The 21,422-nt window shown below is 50.4% G+C and overlaps 1 protein-coding gene and 1 long non-coding RNA gene across 3 annotated transcripts in view; one reads left to right on the top strand and one right to left on the bottom strand.

Moving 5' to 3' along the window:
- The window catches only part of nlk2 (nemo-like kinase, type 2), a 43,001-nt gene extending 23,050 nt beyond the window's left edge, over positions 1-19,951 (top strand). The window contains 10 exon segments of the mRNA XM_064303718.1: positions 650-719; positions 7,286-7,392; positions 7,791-7,860; positions 9,460-9,475; positions 10,267-10,476; positions 10,843-10,944; positions 15,231-15,317; positions 15,763-15,961; positions 17,626-17,719; positions 18,159-19,951. Of these exon segments, the coding sequence (XP_064159788.1) occupies positions 650-719; positions 7,286-7,392; positions 7,791-7,860; positions 9,460-9,475; positions 10,267-10,476; positions 10,843-10,944; positions 15,231-15,317; positions 15,763-15,961; positions 17,626-17,719; positions 18,159-18,213 (1,010 nt within the window). The 3' untranslated portion in view covers positions 18,214-19,951.
- Positions 19,952-19,972: 21 nt separating this feature from the next.
- Positions 19,973-20,499, bottom strand: LOC135237012 (uncharacterized). 2 transcript variants are annotated; one of them, XR_010324730.1, is made up of 3 exons: positions 20,376-20,499; positions 20,188-20,273; positions 19,973-20,053 (listed from the first exon to the last, which is right to left on the bottom strand). It is a non-coding gene; the product is annotated as an uncharacterized LOC135237012 (long non-coding RNA). The 2 variants fall into 2 exon arrangements; XR_010324731.1 differs by having other exon boundaries at positions 19,988-20,053; positions 20,184-20,273.
- Between the last annotated feature and the right edge of the window lie 923 nt (positions 20,500-21,422).

Genomic DNA, 21,422 nt, shown 5'->3' with positions numbered 1-21,422 from the left:
CAACCCGTAATTTAAACCACTCCCACAGCAACCGCTCAGTTTTGCCGGCTCAGCTCCCTCTAATTTCTGCTGTCCTAATTGTGTGTAATTGTGTTTGATTGATCATCATTAACAGTCGCAGTTAAAGCTGAGCTGACTGAAACCTCTTTTGACTGCCACTCATTTGGCTAAATATGACTTTGAAAGGTGTTTTAATGTAGGAGTTGTATTTTATCCCTCCTTTTTGGGGGGGGGGCGGGTGAATACTGTTTTTTCTGCTTCCACACTCAGTATAACCAGAGTATGGATCAGAGTATGGATGATTCTGATGAGTGTGATGCTGTGCAGTTATCTTTCCCCCTGTGGTTTGCATGACCTTCTCTGGCAGATTTGACTCTACTGATGTGATGCGATTTGATGGCTGCACACCCACGTACATGTACACACACACGCACACACACATATGCACGCTCATGTACACACACACACACTTCTATACACACATGCGCAGGCACACGCGCACATGTACACACACACACACACGCGCTCATGTACACACACACACACACGTGCACACATGTACACACATTCACACACGCGCACAGATGTACACACACTCTTACACACACACACACACACACTGATATGCACAGAGACGGTCCTCATGCAGTCTTCTCCTCACAGGTTCTCTCCGCCCTGGACATCCTGCAGCCCCCGCACATCGACTACTTTGAGGAAATGTATCCTTCAGCACCGAGCGCTTCCCCAGCATGCACTGGGGCTGATCAGAAAGGGACCTGCTGGGCGGTTTCGCCTTCAGCGGTTCCAGCCTTCTGCAATGACAGCGCGTGCCGGACGGGACGTCCTGTTGATTGGGGGCTGGCATGGTGGGCTAGTGTACAGTACAGTCTCTCAGACGGGACGTCCTGTTGATTGGGGTCTGGCATGGTGGGCTAGTGTACAGTACAGTCTCTCAGATGGGACGTCCTGTTGATTGGGGTCTGGCATGGTGGGCTAGTGTACAGTACAGTCTCTCAGACGGGACGTCCTGTGTATCGGGGTCTGGCATGGTGGGCTAGTGTACAGTACAGTCTCTCAGACGGGACGTCCTGTTGATCGGGGGCTGGCATGGTGGGCTAGTGTACAGTACAGTCTCTCAGATGGGACGTCCTGTTGATCGGGGTCTGGCATGGTGGGCTAGTGTACAGTACAGTCCCTCAGATGGGACGTCCTGTTGATTGGGGTCTGGCATGGCGGGCTAGTGTACAGTACAGTCTCTCAGATGGGACGTCCTGTTGATCGGGGTCTGGCATGGTGGGCTGGTGTACAGTACAGTCTCTCAGACGGGACGTCCTGTTGATTGGTATCTGGCATGGTGGGCTAGTGTACAGTACAGTCTCTCAGACGGGACGTCCTGTTGATCGGGGTCTGGCATGGTGGGCTAGTGTACAGTACAGTCTCTCAGACGGGACGTCCTGTTGATTGGGGTCTGGCATGGTGGGCTAGTGTACAGTACAGTCTCTCAGACGGGACGTCCTGTTGATCGGGGGCTGGCATGGTGGGCTAGTGTACAGTACAGTCTCTCAGATGGGACGTCCTGTTGATGGGGGTCTGGCATGGTGGGCTAGTGTACAGTACAGTCTCTCAGACGGGACGTCCTGTTGATCGGGGGCTGGCATGGTGGGCTAGTGTACAGTACAGTCTCTCAGATGGGACGTCCTGTTGATGGGGGTCTGGCATGGTGGGCTAGTGTACAGTACAGTCCCTCAGATGGGACGTCCTGTTTATCGGGGTCTGGCATGGTGGTGTTATGCCTATCATCCTAAAATGATACTTTTAAAACGGCACCAGTGCCTGAACCGATACCTTCCTTAAAATAATAATAATAATAATCTTTCCTATGTGAGGCGCTGTATCTGCTGATTTTGGGGGGAGATTACTTCAGGGAAGGGGTGGGCGTGATGGTACCCTTGTATGGAAGTTAGGCTGATGGACAGACAGACAGACAGACAGACGGACAAACAGACGGATGAGGAGCAGTCACAGACGGCGTGGCCGTTTTGAGGGCGGGGTTGAGGGCACTTTTGAGGGCGGAGTTGAGGGCGGAGTTGAGGGCGGAGTTGAGGGCAGTTTTGAGGGCGGAGTTGAGGGCGGTTGTCGATCCGGACCGGTCCGCTGCTCGGGCGTCGGACCCTCGTTCTCTCAGTACTGTCAGAGGCAGTCTGGGAAGGCAGAGTGGCGGCCTGTCTCCATCGCACGAGAAAAACCGGTTTGTGCTTTTACCCCCCCCCACCGTACCCCGCCCCCCCGGCAGGCGGTCGCTGCTCACACAGCTTTATCACCCCCCCCCCCCCCAGAGGAACAGCACGTTCAGAACCACTGATCCTCGCTCACTACCCGTTTTTCTGGAATTATCTCCAGAGTTGGGGGGGATGAAATAGCTTGTTCCAAAATTGAAAGGTTTGTTACTGTTAAAATACAGGGTATTATCTTATCACTGAAATGGACATGCTGCTCGGATTTTTAAAAAATTTCCATTAAGTCACTTGATAAGCCTTTCATAAGCCCTTTACTTAATGCCTTTTTTTCTCCTTTTTTTCATACCCTGCGTGTTTCTCTGATTCAGACTAGGCCATTTTTGTGAATTAGGGAAATACTCAGCCCTCGAATAAACGCGAATGAAGAACTTGTCTGCGTTGGCACGGAAGGCTGGTTTGAACGCATTATTTTTAGGTCTTACTCATCCCGCGTGACTCCGCTTTGGCTCAACCTGCACATTTTTTAAAATGCTGCCTTCGCCTTTTCCACTTTTGACATAAATATGTTTCGGAGTTTATCGTTGAAACGCAGGATAGCCTAGCCAACTTTGCGAGCTCTGGCTTTGTTTTTGCGCGTTACGACTTAAGCTATAGTCGTGACAAAAAGGGAGACAACACAACAAGGTATACTTTTAAACAAAGGAATTATTTATTAAGAAGAAAACAATGATACATGTATGAGTGAATGAGTGAAATGTAGGGTATTTATATTAAATGTGTGTGGATGCGCGTGTGCAAATATGGGATGTGAATGTACAACGCAAAACCTGTGAATAAAAGAGGGTGAAGGGAAAAACCCGCGGGCCGTCCAACCGCCCGACCTGGTGCAGGATTACCTGGAACAGAGTGAGAAAGAAAGAGAGAAAAGCGGCCCAGAAAGCACTGGGGGCTTCCTTATTATAGGGTTTACCCCCAGGTGCTCTCAATTAGAAAGGGGTGCACCGCACACACTGGCCGACTCCTGTAACTACGATAAAAATGAGACAATATTAAATGGTAAATGGACTGCATTTATATAGCGCTTTTATCCAAAGCGCTTTACAATTGATGCCTCTCATTCGCCAGAGCAGTTAGGGGTTAGGTGTCTTGCTCAAGGACACTTCGACATGCCCAGGGCGGGGTTTGAACCGACAACCCTCCGACTGCCAGACAATCGGTCTTACCTCCTGAGCTATATCGCCCCATATTAGAGACGGTTGTCACATGTGCGTATCCCAGATGTATGAGATGATGAATGCTGACTAAATTTTGTGCGAAATCCCGTTCATGTGATTCGCAGAAGGAAACAGCCACGAACAAACACAGCTAAGAAAAAAAATAATGAATGCCGAAATGTTCTTGGAAACGTTCTTACGCACAGCGCGCGATCAAATGTGATCGTACGCATGTTTTGTGAATGAGGCCCAATGCACATTTCAGAAAAGTGCCCTTCCTCAGAGAAAATATCTTCCTCAGAGAAATATCCAGTCGTAAAAATAGAAAACGTTTAATAATTTAAAAAAATCTATGTATGGGTTTCCTGCCGGGGTCAAAGTCTACTGCGGAGCTGATTAACGTTGTAATATTAGAACTGTTAGGAAGCGGTATTTTTGGAAGTGCGACAGGTTTTTTTGTTTTTTTTGCAGTCTCCCTACAGAACACCTCACAAAGCGAAAGGAACAGCGAGAGCCGTCACGCGGACTCAAACGGGAGTTTACCGGTGAGACGCCAGCTTCTGATAGCGGAATCGAGCGCGTTCCTCGGGGGGGGGGCGGGTCCTGAGGTCGTAACGAGACGCGCGAAACCGGCCCGGGGACGAAAGCCGTGCGAGGCGTTGGGGCTTATCTTCGAAAAAAAACGCGGAGAGGCCAGCCGCTGGGGGGAAAACCGCGACTGTGAAAAGTGCTGACCGCGTTTCGGGATGACAAACAACAGAGCGGTTTTATTGCTAATGAACAGTTACCGGAACATTCCGCCCCGGCCCCCCTCTCGAGACTACGGGGCTGCGCCGCCGTTCAGAAGCATTAAAACTCCACAGCCTGGGATCCCGAATACTGCCGTTGAGCTGTTATTTTATTATGTAGTCAAATTACCGCTAAATCTTTTATTGTGTGGCCAAGTGTCGCCCCACTGCACACAGCGTCTTCTGCGGAGAGTTATACGGTAACATATTTAGCGGTAATTTCACTTCAACGTTATGGAATAAGGGCTCAAATTCACAGTTATGGAGTGGAGCTGCATGGAATTTGGCCTAGTTCACTTCCATCACGACGTGGAGCTCGCTAGCGGGAGCTATATGCCTGTATAGCAGCTATATGCCTGTATAGCAGCTATATGTCTGTGTAGCAGGAGCTATATGTCTGTGTAGCAGGAGCTATATGTCTGTGTAGCAGGAGCTATATGTATATGTAGCAGGAGCTATATGTCTGTGTAGCAGGAGCTGTATGTGTATGTAGCAGGAGCTATATGCCTGTATAGCAGGAGCTATATGTATATGTAGCAGGAGCTATATGTATATGTAGCAGGAGCTATATGCCTGTATAGCAGGAGCTATATGTATATGTAGCAGGAGCTATATGTTCGGTATGATGTGAAGGCTGGCCTGACGTGAAAGTGTTCTCTATCCATCGAGCATTGTGGGTGAGTCGAATGTAAGACAAAGATATCGAAAAATCTAAACTATCCTCTTAATCGGCAAATTCGCGCAAGTTCACACACTATCCTGGAAAGTCGTTTCTGCCATCGCGCTCTCTGTCGTGGCCCCAGGTGTGTGTGAGTGTGAGTGTGTGTGTGTCTGTGTGTCTGTGTGAGTGTGAGTGTGTGTGAGAGTGTGTCTGTTTGTGTGTGTGTGTGTGTGTTTATTAGAAGCCCTCTGTCTTCCAGTCGGCTCTTATTTCTCTTCTTGGTTGTTGTGGGGAAACCTTCTGACCTGCCGGGGAGAGCGAGCGTCGAGCTGTCAAGCATTTATTTTTAGTCCACACCTGACCCGTGGCAGTGCTCTGCCAGAGAACGTCAGCCGCTTCTCTCTGAACAACCGCACATCTGTTTATTATTGTGTGTGAGTGTGTGTGTGTGCGTTTGAGAGTGTGTGTGTGTGCGTTTGAGAGCGCGTGTGTTCGTTTGAGAGTGAGTGTGTATGTGTTTGTGAGCGAGTGTGTGTGTGTTCGAGAGGATGTGTACGTTGGTTTAAGTGTGTGTGTGCGTTTCAGAGCAAGTGTTTGTACGTGTGTGTGTGTGTGTACGTTTCCAAGTGAGCGGGTGTGTGCATGTGCGTTTGCGTTTGTGTGTGCATGTGTCTGTGAGTGTGCGTGTGCGTTTGTGTGTGCGCATATCGATGTTCGATACAGAGCAGGGTCTCTTCCCCTCCCTTCATATCTGACCTCTCTCATTGGGGGCTTTGCTCTGTAAGTGGTTGCTGGTGAAAAGCTTTCATTGAGTAGTCAGGTTGTTTTTGGAGATGCTTTCCAGGCGCAGGAAGCAGCAGCTTCTTCTTCTTCTGCTTCGTCTGTCCGTTTCAGAGGTGTGAAACAGGCGCTCTTACAAGTGCCTCAAACGCTGCTCGCCCTGTGGCACATCCTGTCCCTTTTTCGGATGTCTCTTTTTTTTGTTGAGCTTTGAAGCAGAATTTGTGAAAGAAAAAAAAGAATGGTTATCAGTCTGTGGGGGAAGCCAGAGCGGGAACTGACTGCTGACTGCCCAGCTTTTTACTGGCCCTTGTGCTGAGCGGTCCTGTGCTCTCACATTGTGTCTGCAGTGTGTGTGTGCCTGTTCTGCAGTGTGTGTGTGTCTATTCTGCAGTGTGTGTGTGCCTGTTCTGCAGTGTGTGTGTGCCTGTTCTGAAGTGTGTGTGTGTCTGTTGTGCAGTGTGTGTGTGTCTATTCTGCAGTGTGTGTGTGCCTGTTCTGAAGTGTGTGTGTGTCTGTTCTGCAGTGTGTGTGTTTGTCTGTTCTGGAGTGTATGTGTCTGTTCTGCAGTGTGTGTGTCTGTTCTGCAGTGTGTTGTGTATCTGTTCTGCAGTGTGTGTGTGTGTGTGATCTGTTCTGCAGTGTGTGTGTGTCTGTTCTGCAGTGTGTGTGTGTCTGTTCTGCAGTGTGTGTGTATCTGTTCTGCAGTGTGTGTGTATCTGTTCTGCAGTGTGTGTGTATCTGTTCTGCAGTTTGTGTGTGTCTGTTCTGCAGTGTGTGTGTGTATCTGTTCTGCAGTGTGTGTGTGTCTGTTCTGCATTGTGTGTGTGTGTATCTGTTCTGCAGTGTGTGTGTGTATCTGTTCTGCAGTGTGTGTGTGTCTGTTCTGGAGTGTGTGTGTGTCTGTTCTGCAGTGTGTGTGTGTCTGTTCTGCAGTGTGTGTGTGTGTGCCCGTTTTCTTGCTGGAGAGAGCTGTGCTCTCCGGGGCATGTGTTCGTAGGGAAGCGTTTTGCATGCTTACCTTACCGCCATTGTGAATGAGCTCTTCTATTCAGCCGGATTCTGAACCACTCACCCGCAGCTCAAATTAGCTGGCGCTGTAGATTTGACTTGTTGGCCTAATTGATTTCAGCAGATGAATTTATTCAGTGTTTAGCTCACTCCAGCCCTCGTCAGAAGCCCGCTCGCTAGGAAAGGAAATCGCGTAACTGGCCTCTGTTGACAGCTTTGTTATTATTTTTTATGCTTATTAAGTGGCCTCAATTTGGGTGACTTTTGCAAATAGAATTTTGGCATAGTCTTTTAAAATGGCTAACCGAGTTTACAGAAGGGATGTGGGGGAGGCAGCGTCCCGCCCAGGATACGAACCCAGCACTGCCTGGATACAGGTGCAGGTCTCTAACTAACGAAAGGACCACAGCTGAAACTTGGTCACGCAAGCCGCCGTGATGACTCATTATCCGTCTCCACGGACACCCCGCGCGCAACGATGAGGGTCGACCCTCTCTCGGATGTGTTCTGTTTTTGTGTGCGAGTGTGTGTGTGTGTGTGTGTGTGAGTGTGTACATGCGCTGCTGTGTTTCCCCTTGACTCTGCCCTGTGCAGCTATGTGGTGACAGAGCTGATGCAGAGCGACCTTCACAAGATCATCGTGTCCCCCCAGCCCCTCAGCTCCGACCACGTCAAAGTGTTCCTCTACCAGATACTGAGAGGTGAGGAAACACACACGCACACACACACACACACACACACACACACATTCTCTCACACAAACACTCTCTCTCACACACACACATGCTCACATATGCACACCCTCACAGACCAGGACAAACATCTCTCACTCACACACAAACACTCCCCAGCTAGATTTTCCTCAAAGGAATTGAAGCAGATACTTTTCAGTGTATGTCAGATCCATACCAGTCAGTCAGTTTAACCAGTCAGTCAGAACGAATGATGTAAGAGCGGATCTTCGGGCCTGCCGGTGGACGCCACAGTGAGCTGACCCGGTTCAGTGGGTATGTGTGTCAGCCGGTGCCCCCAGGGTCAGAGCCACGGGGGGGGGGGACTATGTGCTGATGTGTGTTCCTCTCGTGTGTCTGGTTCGCAGGGCTGAAGTACCTGCACTCTGCCGGAATTCTGCACCGCGACATCAAACCTGGATCTCGTCAACGCAATGCGTGCTGAAGTGGCAACCTATCCCGTGTCTGACACGGTCTCGACCAATCCTACGCTCCCGGTCAGAGCATGGCCTCGACCAATCCCGGCTCGGTCAGAGCATGGTCTCGACCAATCCTGGCCCGGTCAGAGCATGGTCTCGACCGCAAATCTGTACTGGAGCTGACCAATCCCAGCCCGGTTGGAGTTTAGTTTATGCACCACCTTTCAGATGCTTCATATAAGGTTGATTCACGGTGCAAGTACACATGGTTCATCTACTCATTGTGGACCAAACTGGCTGCTCTGTAGTCCAAACTCAGGGCTGGGGTGTCTTGGCGTTGTGTCCTTCTCTAAAGACCGGCTTGTACAGGCTGACTTATCCCTGAATTTAACATTATCAACCGTTCATAAAGGTCAGGCCACCATCGTGCCATCTCTGCGTGTGTGACATTCATCACAACATCGCAATCTGCTGGAAATTAGAACATAGAAACACTAGAACGCATAATGACAAGGACAGACTGTTCTGCCCATCAGTGCTCACAATTTATCTATAAAAAAGAGCATCTAGCGCTACATTAAACCTGGGTGTGAATACCTCTTGGGTCTCTGCCTCTACTGCATGACCTGGCAGTCTAGTCCGTACGTTGACAACTCTGTGTAAATTTGATACTCATGCAGAATTTACCTTTGGTGATCTCTTCCTCTGGTCTCTGGCTCTACTGTCAGAATTCTGCTGGGAAAACATCTGTTGTTGTTAACTTACTACATTTTTATTAACTGGAAAAATTCCAGTCAAAAGTGCCTTCAGTCTTTCCTCATAGCATTCACATTTCACACCAGAAACCAGTTTAGTTGCCCTTCTTTGAACTTTTTCCAGAGCTTTTATATCTTGCTTGTGGTGTGATGTTCATAACTGCACACAGTCCTATAAGTATGGTCTAATAAAGGCATTGTGTAACACCAGGATAACTTCCTTTAGTTTATATACTCAGCACTTTTTTATGTGTATCCCAGCATCCTTTTGGCCTCCTTTACTGCTGCAGTACAATGCTTAGTCTCTGTTTCCAGCAGCTGCTGCTCCAAAGGCCTTTAAAAAAATGAACAGGTTTTATTTTTGCTCCTCCCACAAAGTAGTCCTACCTTAAAGGTTTATTTCCCACATCACCACTTCTCACTTGGGTAAACAAATGTTTGCCTAAAGGTAAAACATTGTTTTGTCCTGAATTTGAAGCATTATAGTTTTGCTTTTAGCCACTCCGCTAACTTTAAGTTTCCTCTGTTTACCTTTCTGGGAAGTCCATATAATGCTTGCTGTGGGTTAGGTGTGCGCGTACATGTGTCTGTGTGCGTCTGTGTGCATGTGTGTGTGTGTGTGCGTGTGTGCGCGTGTGTGTGTGTGTGCATGTGTGCGTGTGTGTGCGTGTGCGTGCGTGCGTGTATGACCTGTGTCCTGTACCTCCTCTCTCAGGAGGCTCTTATCTCCACATTCCTCTCACGGTCGCAGTGTAACCAGCTCTCAAGGCTAATGGCTAACGTTTCAGCGCCCCGGCAACGCCCCCCACCCCTCTCACTACAGCCCCCCCCCCCCACCCCCGGGGCGTGGTCCAAGGCCAAAGGCTCTGCGTACTCAGAGCAGCTAGCCTGCGCCGAGCCCGTCTGACCAATGGCAGCCCGCCGCTCATACAGTCCAATAATCAATGCCGTTTGATCTGCGACAGCCCGGCCGGGTTTTCCGGCTCGTTCTAAAGCAGGACGCGCAGCGCGGGGCGAAGCTGAACCGGCTCGGCGGTAGAGATGGCGATGTGGTGGATCAGGCGGTTAGGAGCCTGGTTTGGAATGAGGGCCTTCTGGTGCTGCTGCTCTCCCTGGCTCCCCCGGGCTGAGTAGCCCCTGCAGGCACCGCGGCCCTGCAGCGAGCTGGTCAGACGAGTTATGTGTGCGTCTGGGTAAAAAAACCGGAGCCATCCGACCCCCAGGGGGTCTGTGGCTCATAGCCAGGGTGTCCATTAAAAATTATAGGCTACATTGTTCTGATAGATTTATTTTTAAATGTATTAAATATATATCATATATCATTTATTATAATCATATATTTTTACATACATTTCATTCACATCGAGCAGTCCATTTCCAGGACCCTCGCCTTCCGTTTAACCTTTTTGCCTGCGTGTGTGTGTGTGTGTGCGTGTGCGCGTGAGAGAGTGATTGGAGTAAAGTGTGGTGGAAAATTACGATGCGGTGTGCAATATTGTGTATATGTAGTTTGTGTGATGCCGATTGTGTCTCTCCCAGTTGTCTTTGTGTGTTTGGTATTGGCTTATTTTCGGGCAGGCCTGGACAGATGCATTTCCATAGAAACGGACAGTAAAGGCAGTGCATTGTATCATGCTCCTGACTCCTCTCCCCCCCCACCCTACCCACAGATCTGCGACTTCGGGCTGGCCAGAGTGGAGGAGCCGGACGAGTCGCGTCACATGACCCAGGAGGTGGTGACGCAGTACTACCGCGCCCCGGAGATCCTGATGGGCAGCCGCCATTACTCCAACGCCATCGACGTCTGGTCCGTGGGCTGCATCTTCGCCGAGCTGCTGGGCCGGAGGATCCTCTTCCAGGCCCTGAGCCCCATCCAGCAGGTATGCCCAGTGTGTGTGTGTGTGTGCTTGTGTGCACGTGCGTGCGCTTGTGTAGTTATGTGCGTGTGGGTCTGTGTGTGTATCTGTTTGCGTGTGTGTGTGTTTTTGGGTGTGTCTGTGTGTATGGTCAATCGGTGTGTGTGGTTAGCTGGAGAAAGAAAGAGACTGAGGAAGGTGGAGGCTGTGGACCCAGAACTGTAAATCTGTGGTCACTACTGGGTTGCCAGATCTTTCTCTGCATTTTGGAAGTGAATGGGTGTTCAGTTCTGGGCTGCCACATCTCGTGTGTCTGTTGGTCAGTTCCACTCCAAATGAGCAGTCTCCACTCGGTTGCCAGATGGGCCTGTGTGTGTTTGTGTATTGCAGCTGGATCTGATCACCGACCTGCTGGGGACCCCCTCTCTGGAGGCCATGAGGACGGCATGCGAGGGAGCCAGAGCCCACATTCTCAGGGGACCCCACAAACAGGTGAGCCCACATTCTCAGGGGACCCCACAAACAGGTGCGACACATTGAGGGGGCGTGCTGGTGCAGCGAGTCCCTCTTTTGGGGGAGGAGGCCGTGTGTAGTCCCGCCTCGGGTTCCTGCCGACGAGCTCGCTCCGCCCCTCCACCGCCGAGCGGCTCGGACGCGTTTCGCCGCTCTGACGTCCACCCCCGTTTTTGACGTCTTGATTAACGACCCGATCGATCGGGCTTGAAGAGGCCAGAGTCGTTTCTTTAAATGAGCTGACGCAGGAGGTTCATTTCTCCCTGCTGCCATTTTGTAAGGGAAGGTTGGGCCGGGTAGCGAGCCTTCCCAGGGGGCTGTGCTGCGGCTGGTTGAGCTGATGCCTGGGCGGGCCGTTTGAGACCCTTATCGGGAGATTCGTCGGAGCCGGTGAGTGACGGGCAGCGGTGTCGTTACGGCAGAAGGGCGAGGGCAAGGTGATCCTGTACGCCGTGCGGCAGGTGGGGGGAGAAGGTGGTAATTGGAGAGAGCGCAGCTGCCTGGACATCGATTGTTGGTCTTCTCTCTTTCTTTCCTCTCTCCCTCTGTCAGTCTCTCTCACCTTCTTGCCCTGTTCCTGCTTTCTCTAATTCTGCCCTTCTTCCCACTTTATCTTTCCCTGTTACCATCCTTTCTTTCACCTCCTGCCATTTGTTGTGAATCCCCCCTCAGTCTCCTCCCTTCCTCTTCCTTCTCCCTCTCTTTTTCTCTGTCTCTCAAACTCTTACGTTTGCTTTTGGAAGAGTTGAGTGTGGGATGAGAGCAGGGTCACGTGCGATAGGTGCTATGAGGGGGCGGTTCGGGCCGCAATCTTTACAAATGCGTTTAACACTGCCATTGGTTTTGCTACTTGCGTTTTCTGATGCTATTAGTTTGGCTGCTTGCTATTGGCTACTTGTGTTGTGCAATGTGATTGGTTTGGAGATTTGCTGAGCTACTTGCTGAATTCTGCCTTTTCGGAGCAGTCAGCAAGTGACTCAGTACTTCTGGTCGCCTTAACGGTGGCTCATGAGTGTATCCATCCCTCATGTTTGTGTGGTAAAACTAATTTGAGCATCGCGGGCCAATATAGAAGGACCCTCTTCAGGTTTTTCGTTTAGTTTTTCCTGTCGATCCTCTGAGCTCCTTGTGAGTAGTCTACTAGTAGCATTAGCTTGAGCTGAGACAAACCGTTCTTGTGACGTCACGGCCAAGCTTGTTCCAAGATGGCCGCTCCCTAGTGCGAGCAGTGGCAGAAAAGCGAAAGTTTTCTTGCAAATACAGGTCACAATATCCGATTTGAATGCAGGAGGGCCATATCTCATCTGTAAAGTGGGTGAAAAGCGAATGAACCAGAGTCATGTTACAGTGAGTGCTTCACTTCCCCTTTAAGAAGGCTGAGGAGCCAGGGAAGAACGTTGGGCGGTCGGCACGCGTGTGGCTCTCTGCGCTGTGCTGTGGAAAGCTCGGTTTCCGGCTAATCGGGCTGTGATTCTGAGCACTGCTGTACAGACGGAGGGCGAGCGGCGGCTGGCGCGTGTGGAGGGGTTTCATGTGTTCGGGGCTGTGTGGACGTGTTGGTTGATCGGGACGGGGGCGATCGGCTTACCTCCTGACATGGCACAGGTGGGCCCCCATTAATCATTAAAAACCTAAGGGGGTGGGGTGGGGGGAGTCTAACCTGGCGTCTGTGGAAGCGGTACAGAAATGCCCCCCCCCCTCCCCCCTTCCCAGTGTGGCTCAGATGTCTGGTGATGTGATAATTAATATTATTATTATGATTATCACTGTTCAGCGTTAGCGAGCCGTGGTCTGGCTTCCATCCGGTTGCTGTTGACTGTCGCGAAGCCGCCCCACACTTATAATTTCCCCCGTCGTAACTCTGACTGGACTGAATCCGTCCCCCCCAGGGCACCTTCGGGCCCGAGCTTGCCTTCTGTAGGACAGGAAATGGGTTTTCTCTCTGTTATTATACGCGCGCGTTCCCGTCTTCCCCCCAGACCCCAGCCTGTTGGCACTCTTCCTGGGGGGGGGGGGGTGCTGTTAAAAGCAGGCTGTCCTCTCCAGGTGCTCTGAGGACGCTGCCCTGTGTCTGAGAAGGACACTGTGGAATGCTGAGCTCTGTTGGGGGGGGGTGCATTTCTCTTCCTTTCTCTCTCCCTCCCTTTTCTCTTTCATGGGCGGGCTTAAGCAAAGGCTTAGAACAGGGGCGGGGCTAAGCAAAGGCTTAGAACAGGGGCGGGCTTAAAGCAAAGGCTTAGAACATGGGGCGGGGCTTAAAGCAAAGGCTTAGAACATGGGGCGGGGCTTAAAGCAAAGGCTTAGAACGTGGGGCGGGGCTTAAAGCAAAGGCTTAGAACATGGGGCGGGGCTTAAAGCAAAGGCTTAGAACAGGGGGCGGGGCTTAGCAAAGGCTTAGAACATGGAGGCTTCAAGCTAGACAGGGGGCGGGCTTAAGCAAAGGCTTAGAACAGGGCGCAGGGCTCAGAGCAAAGGCTTAGAACATGGGGCGGGGCTTAAAGCAAAGGCTTAGAACATGGGGCGGGGCTCAGAGAAAAGGCTTAGAACATGGGGCGGGGCTGCTTGTGATGGGGGACCCTGTCTGAATCACAGTCTTGCTTTCATTTCCTGTAATGCGTCCAGCTTCCTGTTTTTCACATTTCTGGGGTTACAGGCCACGCCTACCTTGGCCTCTTCCGGCCTGGCCAGTTCAGCCAGGAGCTCAGTCATCAGGTCTGTGGTTGGGGAAAAATAATGATATTAGGTCAAGTGTGACAAGTGATGTCTGACTCTGTGTGGGGTTGTGTAACAGCTTGGTTGTGATTGGTGTATATCAGGTAAGGTTGTATGACAGCCTAGTTGTGATTGGTGTATATCAGGTGAGGTTGTATGACAGCCTGATTGTGATTGGTGTATATCAGGTGAGGTTGTATGACAGCCTGATTGTGATTGGTGTATATCAGGTGAGGTGATGCAGCTATTGTGATTGTATATCAGGTGGTTTGTGACAGCTGTGATTGGTGTATATCAGGTGAGGTTGTATGACAGCCTGATTGTGATTGGTGTATATCAGGTGAGGTTGTATGACAGCCTGATTGTGATTGGTGTATATCAGGTGGGGTTGTGTATCAGCTTGCGTGTATATCAGGTGAGGCGCGTGCATGTGCACATGCGTGCTTGCGTGCATAAGCGTTTGCGTCAGATGCGCGTTTCACATCGCGTGCGCACGAGTATTTTTGGCACCGTGGCGTTGGAGGTCTGGGAACCCGACCAGTTCCGTTCGGCACTGAATCACGCGAACAGGAAGGATCCGGAGCGCGCTGCGGTTAGATTGAATCAGGCACTCGAGCCCTGTCTTGAGGGGAATGAGTCACCAGACAGGGAGTGTGTCTGCGCTGAGAAAAAGGGTGGGCTTTTGAACTCAGGTTTCTGTGTGGGGGGGGAGGGTCACTAGAGTAAAAATAGCCCTCAGTGCCCCCCCCCCCCCAGCACTAGCTTTCATTCTGAAATTTGTTATGCTTCACAGAATACGTGTTCCTTTGAGTGGAAATGAATCTGAGAAGTGTGCATCTGTAAGTGTGCATCTGTAAGTGTGCTTCTGTAAGTGTGCTTCTGTTAATGTGGTTGTGGTTGTTTAGCTGTGTTGTTGCTAGTTTTTTTTAACCTTTCATAGAAGGTTATCTTATGACGGTCCTGTCCATGGTAATGCACTGCAGATTGATTATTTTGACAGGCAGAGATGACAGGGGTTCCCACCGTAGGTTGTGTTGGTTAGATGAGCATCCTAAATTGCCTGCCCATTACATTACATTACATTACAGGCATTTGGCAGACGCTCTTATCCAGAGCGACGTACAGCAAAGTGTATAACCATAACCAGGAACAAGTGTGTCGAAAACCCTAGAGAGAAGTACCGTTCCAAGTGCAGGGAACAACCGCATAGTTCAACTTGGACCCTGTAGGTTAAACTGACTAACACTAACACAAACAAGAACAGCAACAACGCAGTCTATGCCTGCCCTCCCCCCCCTCACTGTACATGACCTCTGGCTGACCCCACATCCGAGCCCAACCAGCAAAGACGATTTTCAGCCTCTGTAAGGTGTAGGAGGGTCCTGGTTGAGGATCACAAGGCTGAACTGAAGCGTTGGGGTGACCTTGCGCTTGGCAGATGGACACATTTAAACTTTGAGAGGTTTAGGTCACTTGGAGATAGGTGCAACCCCGTGTCTCTGTCTGTTTGACTTATCCGCATGCACTGAGCGAATCACTTCCTGTCTCCGCAGCCCTCGCTTCCTGTCCTGTACACGTTGTCCAGCCAGGCCACTCACGAAGCCGTGCACCTCCTCTGCCGGATGCTGGTGTTCGACCCGGTGAGTGCTGGGGGGTGAGGGCGTGCCCCGCAGATCGAAGGTTTTCACCAAATGTGTTTTAAGAAAAAAAAAATGTTTTTAACTAACCCTATCACATTTTCAGTAGGCTGTAGCTGAGAGACTGAGTGATTGGATTACATTTGTCATGCGTGCTGTGTGTGGTTGTGAGGCAGTGCAGTATAATGGGTAAGGGGTTGGTCTTGTAACCTAAAGGTCACAGGTTTGATTCCTGGATAGGACACTTCCTTTGTGCCTTTGAGCAAGGTACTTAACCTGCATTGCTTCAGTATATATATCCAGCTGTACAAATGGATGCAATGGAAATGCTGTGTAAAAAAGTTGTGTAAGTCGCTCTGGATAAGTGCCTGTGATGTAATGAGGCACGCCTGGGTGTTTGCGTATACGCGTGTACGAGCGCGTCAGTGACGTCTCTTCTCGCTCGCAGTCGAAGCGGATTTCGGCGAAGGACGCGCTGGCCCACCCGTACCTGGACGAGGGGCGGCTGCGGTACCACACCTGCATGTGCAAGTGCTGCTACACCACCTCGTCCGGGCGCGTCTACACCAGCGACTTCGAGCCCGTCACCAACCCCAAGTTCGACGACGGCTTCGAGAAGAACCTCACGTCCGTGCGGCAAGTGAAGGGTGAGCGCCGCCGCCGCCAAGGGGCACAGCCAGCGGGGGGCGCCGTTTGAGCCCCTGCGCCCCTTAATCTGTCTGCCTCCTCCTGTGTGTTGGACTTCCTGTCTGTTTGACCAAGGCCGCTCAGCAGACCAGGAGAGCCGCTTTTGTTCGTGGTGTGGCTCGGTGTGCTGGCTCTGTGGTCTGGAGTCAGGTGTGTGTGTGTGTGTGGAGGGTGTGTTTGTGTGTGTATGTGTGGAGGGTGTGTGTGTGTGTGTGTATGTGTGTGTTTGTGTGTGTATGTGTGGAGGGTGTGTGTGTGTGTGTGTATGTGTGTGTTTGTGTGTGTATGTGTGGAGGGTGTGTGTGTGTGTGTGTGTATGTGTGTCTGTGGGTGTGTGGAGGGTGTGACTGTGTCTGTGTCTGTGTGTGTGTGTGTGTGTGTGTGTTTGTGTGTGTATGTGTGGAGGGTGTGTGTGTGTGTGTGTATGTGTGTCTGTGGGTGTGTGGAGGGTGTGTGTGTGTGTGTGTGGAGGGTGTTGTGTGTGTGTGTGTGTGTGTGTGGAGGGTGTGTGTCTGTGTGTGTGTGTGTGGGGGTGTGTGTCTGTGTGTGTTTGTGTGTGTGTGTGTGGAGGGTGTGTGTGTGTGTGTGTGTGTGTGTGTGGTGTGTGGGTGTGTGGTGTGTGTGTGTGTGGGGTGTTTGTGTGTGTGTGTGTGTGTGTGTGTGGAGGGTGTGTGACTGTGTCTGTGTCTGTGTGGTGTGTGTGTGTTGTGTGTGTGTGTGTGTGGAGGGTGTGTGTGTGTGTGTGTGTGATGTGTTGTCTGTGTGGTGTGTGTGGAGGGTGTGTGTGTGTGTGTGTGTGGAGGGTGTTTGTGTGTGTGTGTGTGTGTGTGTGGAGGGTGTGTGACTGCGCTGCCTGTGGTTTAGCCGTTTCCCTGCCCTGCTACCCTACACAGTGCTCTTCTGTGTGTAAAGTACATCCACACAGCGCGCATGGTGTGTTCATAGCACAGGGTCAGGACAGGCCTGTTGTATCCTTGCGTTAATGCAAAGCTACTAGTAAACTAACCAAAGCAACATGGACTGGCTTGGTGCCAAGGCATAGATGTTGTAGATCCAAATTTGGGTGGTATTTAACATGCCAAATTTTGAGAAATAATAATAATAATAAATGAAAATAAATTAAAAAGATTGAGCTGTAGTTGAGGTCTGCCTGTGGGGTGTTGGGGACACTTGGTGAAAGGTTGACCTGAGGTGAGCTCTGTGTTGTTTTGGCTGCCAGGTGTTAGCGACACTGTTGGCATAAAAAGAAGGCTTGCCACTGTTGAGGCCAGAAATAAACCCACCCCCTCCCCCCCCTCTTTATTTCCACTAAGCGATTAACCAGGCTTCCAGGTACAGAATGTTTTTCCAGTGTGTGTGTGTGTGTGTGTGATTGATTGCTGCAGTTCCTGGCACGGCCTGTAGAGGGAGCGTGAGCGTGCTTTGGCGGTAGAGGTTTTTTCCAAGTCTGTCTGTTCCCTGCATTTCTGTGGTGGAGGATTTCGGAGCTTTGACTGTGCAAGCTCTGCGCCTCCTCTTAATCTGTTTTTAGATGAAAAGTGTAATGCTGCTGTCCACCCCCCACCCACCCCCCCCCCCGTCCCGCTCCACCCCGTCCCGCCCCTTCTGTGCTCTTTATCCGCAGAGATCATTCACCAGTTCATCCTGGAGCAGCAGAAGGGGAACAGAGTGCCCCTCTGCATCAACCCCCAATCCGCTGCCTTCAAGAGCTTCATCAGGTACAGCCCTGTCTGCCCCAAACACGCTCTGGCAGTCCCACGCACGTACCAGAATATACTGAGTGACTATGAACGTTTCAGACTTTGAGCAGATTAAGTGTTAAATAAGGCATTGTGTTCGTGCCAGGATAATGTTGGCTTTTGCCTTTAATATACTCATTATGTCTGTGTAATGGTCCTCTCTCGGGTGATTGCATGGAGGCTGTTTTTCATTTCATTTCGACATGTTTTTCTGTTTTATTTTGTGGTTGTTGATTGAATGTGATTAATGCGAAAGGATGGTCAATATAGTTGATTTCAGAATTCTAATGCTCTCTTTTGCTCTGTTTTCTGTTCTCTTTCTTCCCATAATTTTCTCTGTTCTCTCTCCCTCCCTGCCATCTTTTCTTTTTTTTCTCTCTTTCTGTGGTCCTCTGTCCCTCCTCTCCTCCCTGCTCAGCTCCACAGTGGCCCAGCCGTCAGAGATGCCCCCCTCCCCTCTGGTATGGGAGTGACCAGCGGAAGCCACGCCCTCCTGCCCCCGCAATAGGCGGGACCAGCGGAGGCCACACACCCCCCCTTCCCTCTGGTTGTGGGCGGGACCAGTGGAGGCCACACCCCCCCTCCCCCTCTGGTGTGGGAGGGACCATCGGAGGCCACACCCTCCTGACCTGCCTGCCAACCGGCGCTCCTGACTACTGAAGGCTCAGCTTCCGAAGCGGGGGGGGGAAACAAGGACTACGTAGCATGTCACTGGAGTCTAGGACTAGCAACGTTCGATTGTGTGTGTACTGTAATCTTAACTAATGAAGTTTTCAAGAACCAACCACTGCTGTAACGGGGTTGGGTGGGGTTAGGTGAGGTGGGGTGGGGTGGGGAGGGAGGGGGAGGGGGGTGCTTCCTTGTCTTCACACGCAGTTCTGCTGACGGGCGTCGAAGTGTGAAAACGTACGTACGCGTGTTAGGGTTAGGTGTAGGCGCTGGGCCCAGCAGCACCTGGCGCACCTGAATGTATCCGTGTGGGCGGGGCTGTCCCTGAAGGTCTTTGGTCCCGCCCCTGTACACCTGCCGCGCCCCATCTCAGCTGCCACCGTGGAGCGGGGGGGGCTTAGGGCTTAATGTGTAGAGCAGGCCAGGTGGCATTTTATTTATTTGTCGTTTACCATTACGCAGAATAGTGCGCGTTATTCTGTAGTCTCTCCCTCTCCCTCTCCCTCCCTCCCTCCCTCCCTCCTTCCCCTCTCTCTCTCCCTCCCTCCTTCCCCTCTGTCTCTCTCTCTCTCTCCCTCTCCTTAGCCTAAGTATTTGTTGACAGTGTGCGCCCGCCCAGTCTGGGTGATTGACGAGCCTGAGCTCCGCCTCCCCCTCCCGAGCAGTTCCAGAGCTGAGGGTGCAGGCGCTGGGCTGTCACGTCAGCGTGGGGCTCCTGTGGCCCGGGCGCGAGCGCTCAGCCAGGATATGGGGGCCCGCATGGGCTGCGGCAGAGCGTGTCATTTCCTTTCTCAGGGTCCGAGGGGAGAACGTTGCCCTAACGAGGACAGGCTGAGGGCTAGGGGCTGTTGGGGCGGGTGCTAGGGGACAGAGGCCCTTTTTTTTTTTTTAAGTCTGTCAAACTGAGCCTGTCTGAGAGTTGGCCATTTGTGTAACTGGCTGTTTGCGCTGTTGGAAACAGCGCCCCCTCTGTGTGTGGAGGCCGCAGCGCACCCATACGCAAAAGGTCAGTTTACCACACTTGAGACTGACCTTCACCGATGATGAACTGAACCAAAAGAATTTATTCTAATGAATTGAATGATTTTTTTCGTAAAAAGGAGGAGGCGGAGGATTGTGAGGACTGCTTCAGGGTTCACGACGCTGAGCCGTTTCCTTGGTTGCGTAATTTATTTCCGAAAACTTGACTGAAGGTTCTGAAGAGGAGTTTGGTCTCCGCGCGACGGCCGCGGTGCACAGCTGGTGTCACAGGACGTGTTGTAATCGCGCCGGTGTTGCGTTGTTTCCGGTCCCCCCCGCTCCCCAATCGTGTGCAGGGGCCGGGGCTGCGCAGTGTGTGCATTTGAAGGCAAAATAATTGGAAACGTCAAGCAGTTCAGCATACTGCATGCTTCCATAGCGCAATGACCTGGTCTGCGTGTACGCTCGAACGCTGATGTGCACACACACACACACACACACACACACACACACACACACACTCTCGCTCACTCTCTCACACACACACACACACACACTCTCGTTCACTCTCTCACACACACACACACTCTCGTTCACTCGCACACACACACACACACACGCACACACACTCTCTCTCACATGCACACACACTTACTCATTCACACACACACACACACACACACTCTCATTCACTCTCTCACACACACACTCACATTCACACTCTCACACACACACACACACTCTCATTCACTCTCTCACACACACACACACACCACACACCCACACACACACTCTCATTCACTCTCTCACACACACACACGACACACACTCTCATTCACTCTCTCTCACACACACACACTCATTCACTCTCACACACACACACACTCTCTCACATGCACACACACTCACTCTTCACACACGCACGCACACACCAGCACACACACTCATTCACGCACACACACACTCACATGCACACACACCACTCTCTTTCCTCACACACACACACACAGCACACACATCTTTACACACACACTCACATGCAGACACTCATTCACACACTCACTCACACACACACACACACACTTGTTTGCAGGTGGAAATAACAAATATTTAACTATTTAATATATTTTTGATTTTTCTATTGCTATTATTTCTTAACATTCTATGGAATGCATTCTCATGGTCCACAGAATATATGTAAATAAGTGAAGAAAAAAATAGATTTAAACTTTTAAAAATCTGAAGAAAAAAAAACATTTTAAAGAAAATCAAGCAAGACTGCTGTATAGAAGGTGCATTAGCCTGCACATTTTTAGGGCTGTGAATTTGATTTTATTTTTGAGACATATATAAATATATATAAATATATAAATAAATGTATAAATATATTTTTTCTTTTTTTCTGGTTCCCTGCACTGGAAAGTGTACAAAAAATTAATTTCATTAACATAAAATCATAAAACCTACATGGAAAAAAGCAAAAAACACATCGCCGATTATGTCAGTTGTCTTGTGTGTACTGCCGAGCTGTGGAAATGGATATTGAAGTAGAAACATTCTGGGATTTTTTTCCTTTCAATTTGTTCCTATTAATAATAATATTATTTGAATTTCTATTTTAGAGAAACACTGAACTCTTGCGTGTGTATATGTATATAATTGATTCACAACGTTAGTCTCTACCTCCCAAGGTCAATGACTTGGTTGTTTACCTCCACATCTTTTTAATTTAAAGTGGAGATTGGAAAAAAACTTGAATGTCCCTTCCAGCTTTTATATATAAGTCAGAAACAAGTTTTTTTTTTCACTGAAAAACAAAATAATTCACTGGATTCAGAAGATTGGGGTGGGGGTTGGGGGGTGGGACGGGTGTGTGTGCGGGGGTTTGTGGCTGAGGGGCGTTCGATCCCAGTATTTTAACGCAGGATACCAAGTCTGTTGGTTTGGACTGTTAATCACCAGAATCAAACATTATCTGTGTTAGGTGCCAGCACTCCTCTAAGAAAGGAAAATGACTTTGGAGAATGACACATCTATGGATTTTTGAAGGTTT

The sequence above is a fragment of the Anguilla rostrata genome, chromosome 12 (assembly GCF_018555375.3).
Source record: "Anguilla rostrata isolate EN2019 chromosome 12, ASM1855537v3, whole genome shotgun sequence".
NCBI lineage: Eukaryota > Metazoa > Chordata > Actinopteri > Anguilliformes > Anguillidae > Anguilla > Anguilla rostrata.
The sequence above is the reverse complement of the archived record's forward strand: the minus strand, read 5'-3'. Positions and strand labels throughout refer to the sequence as shown.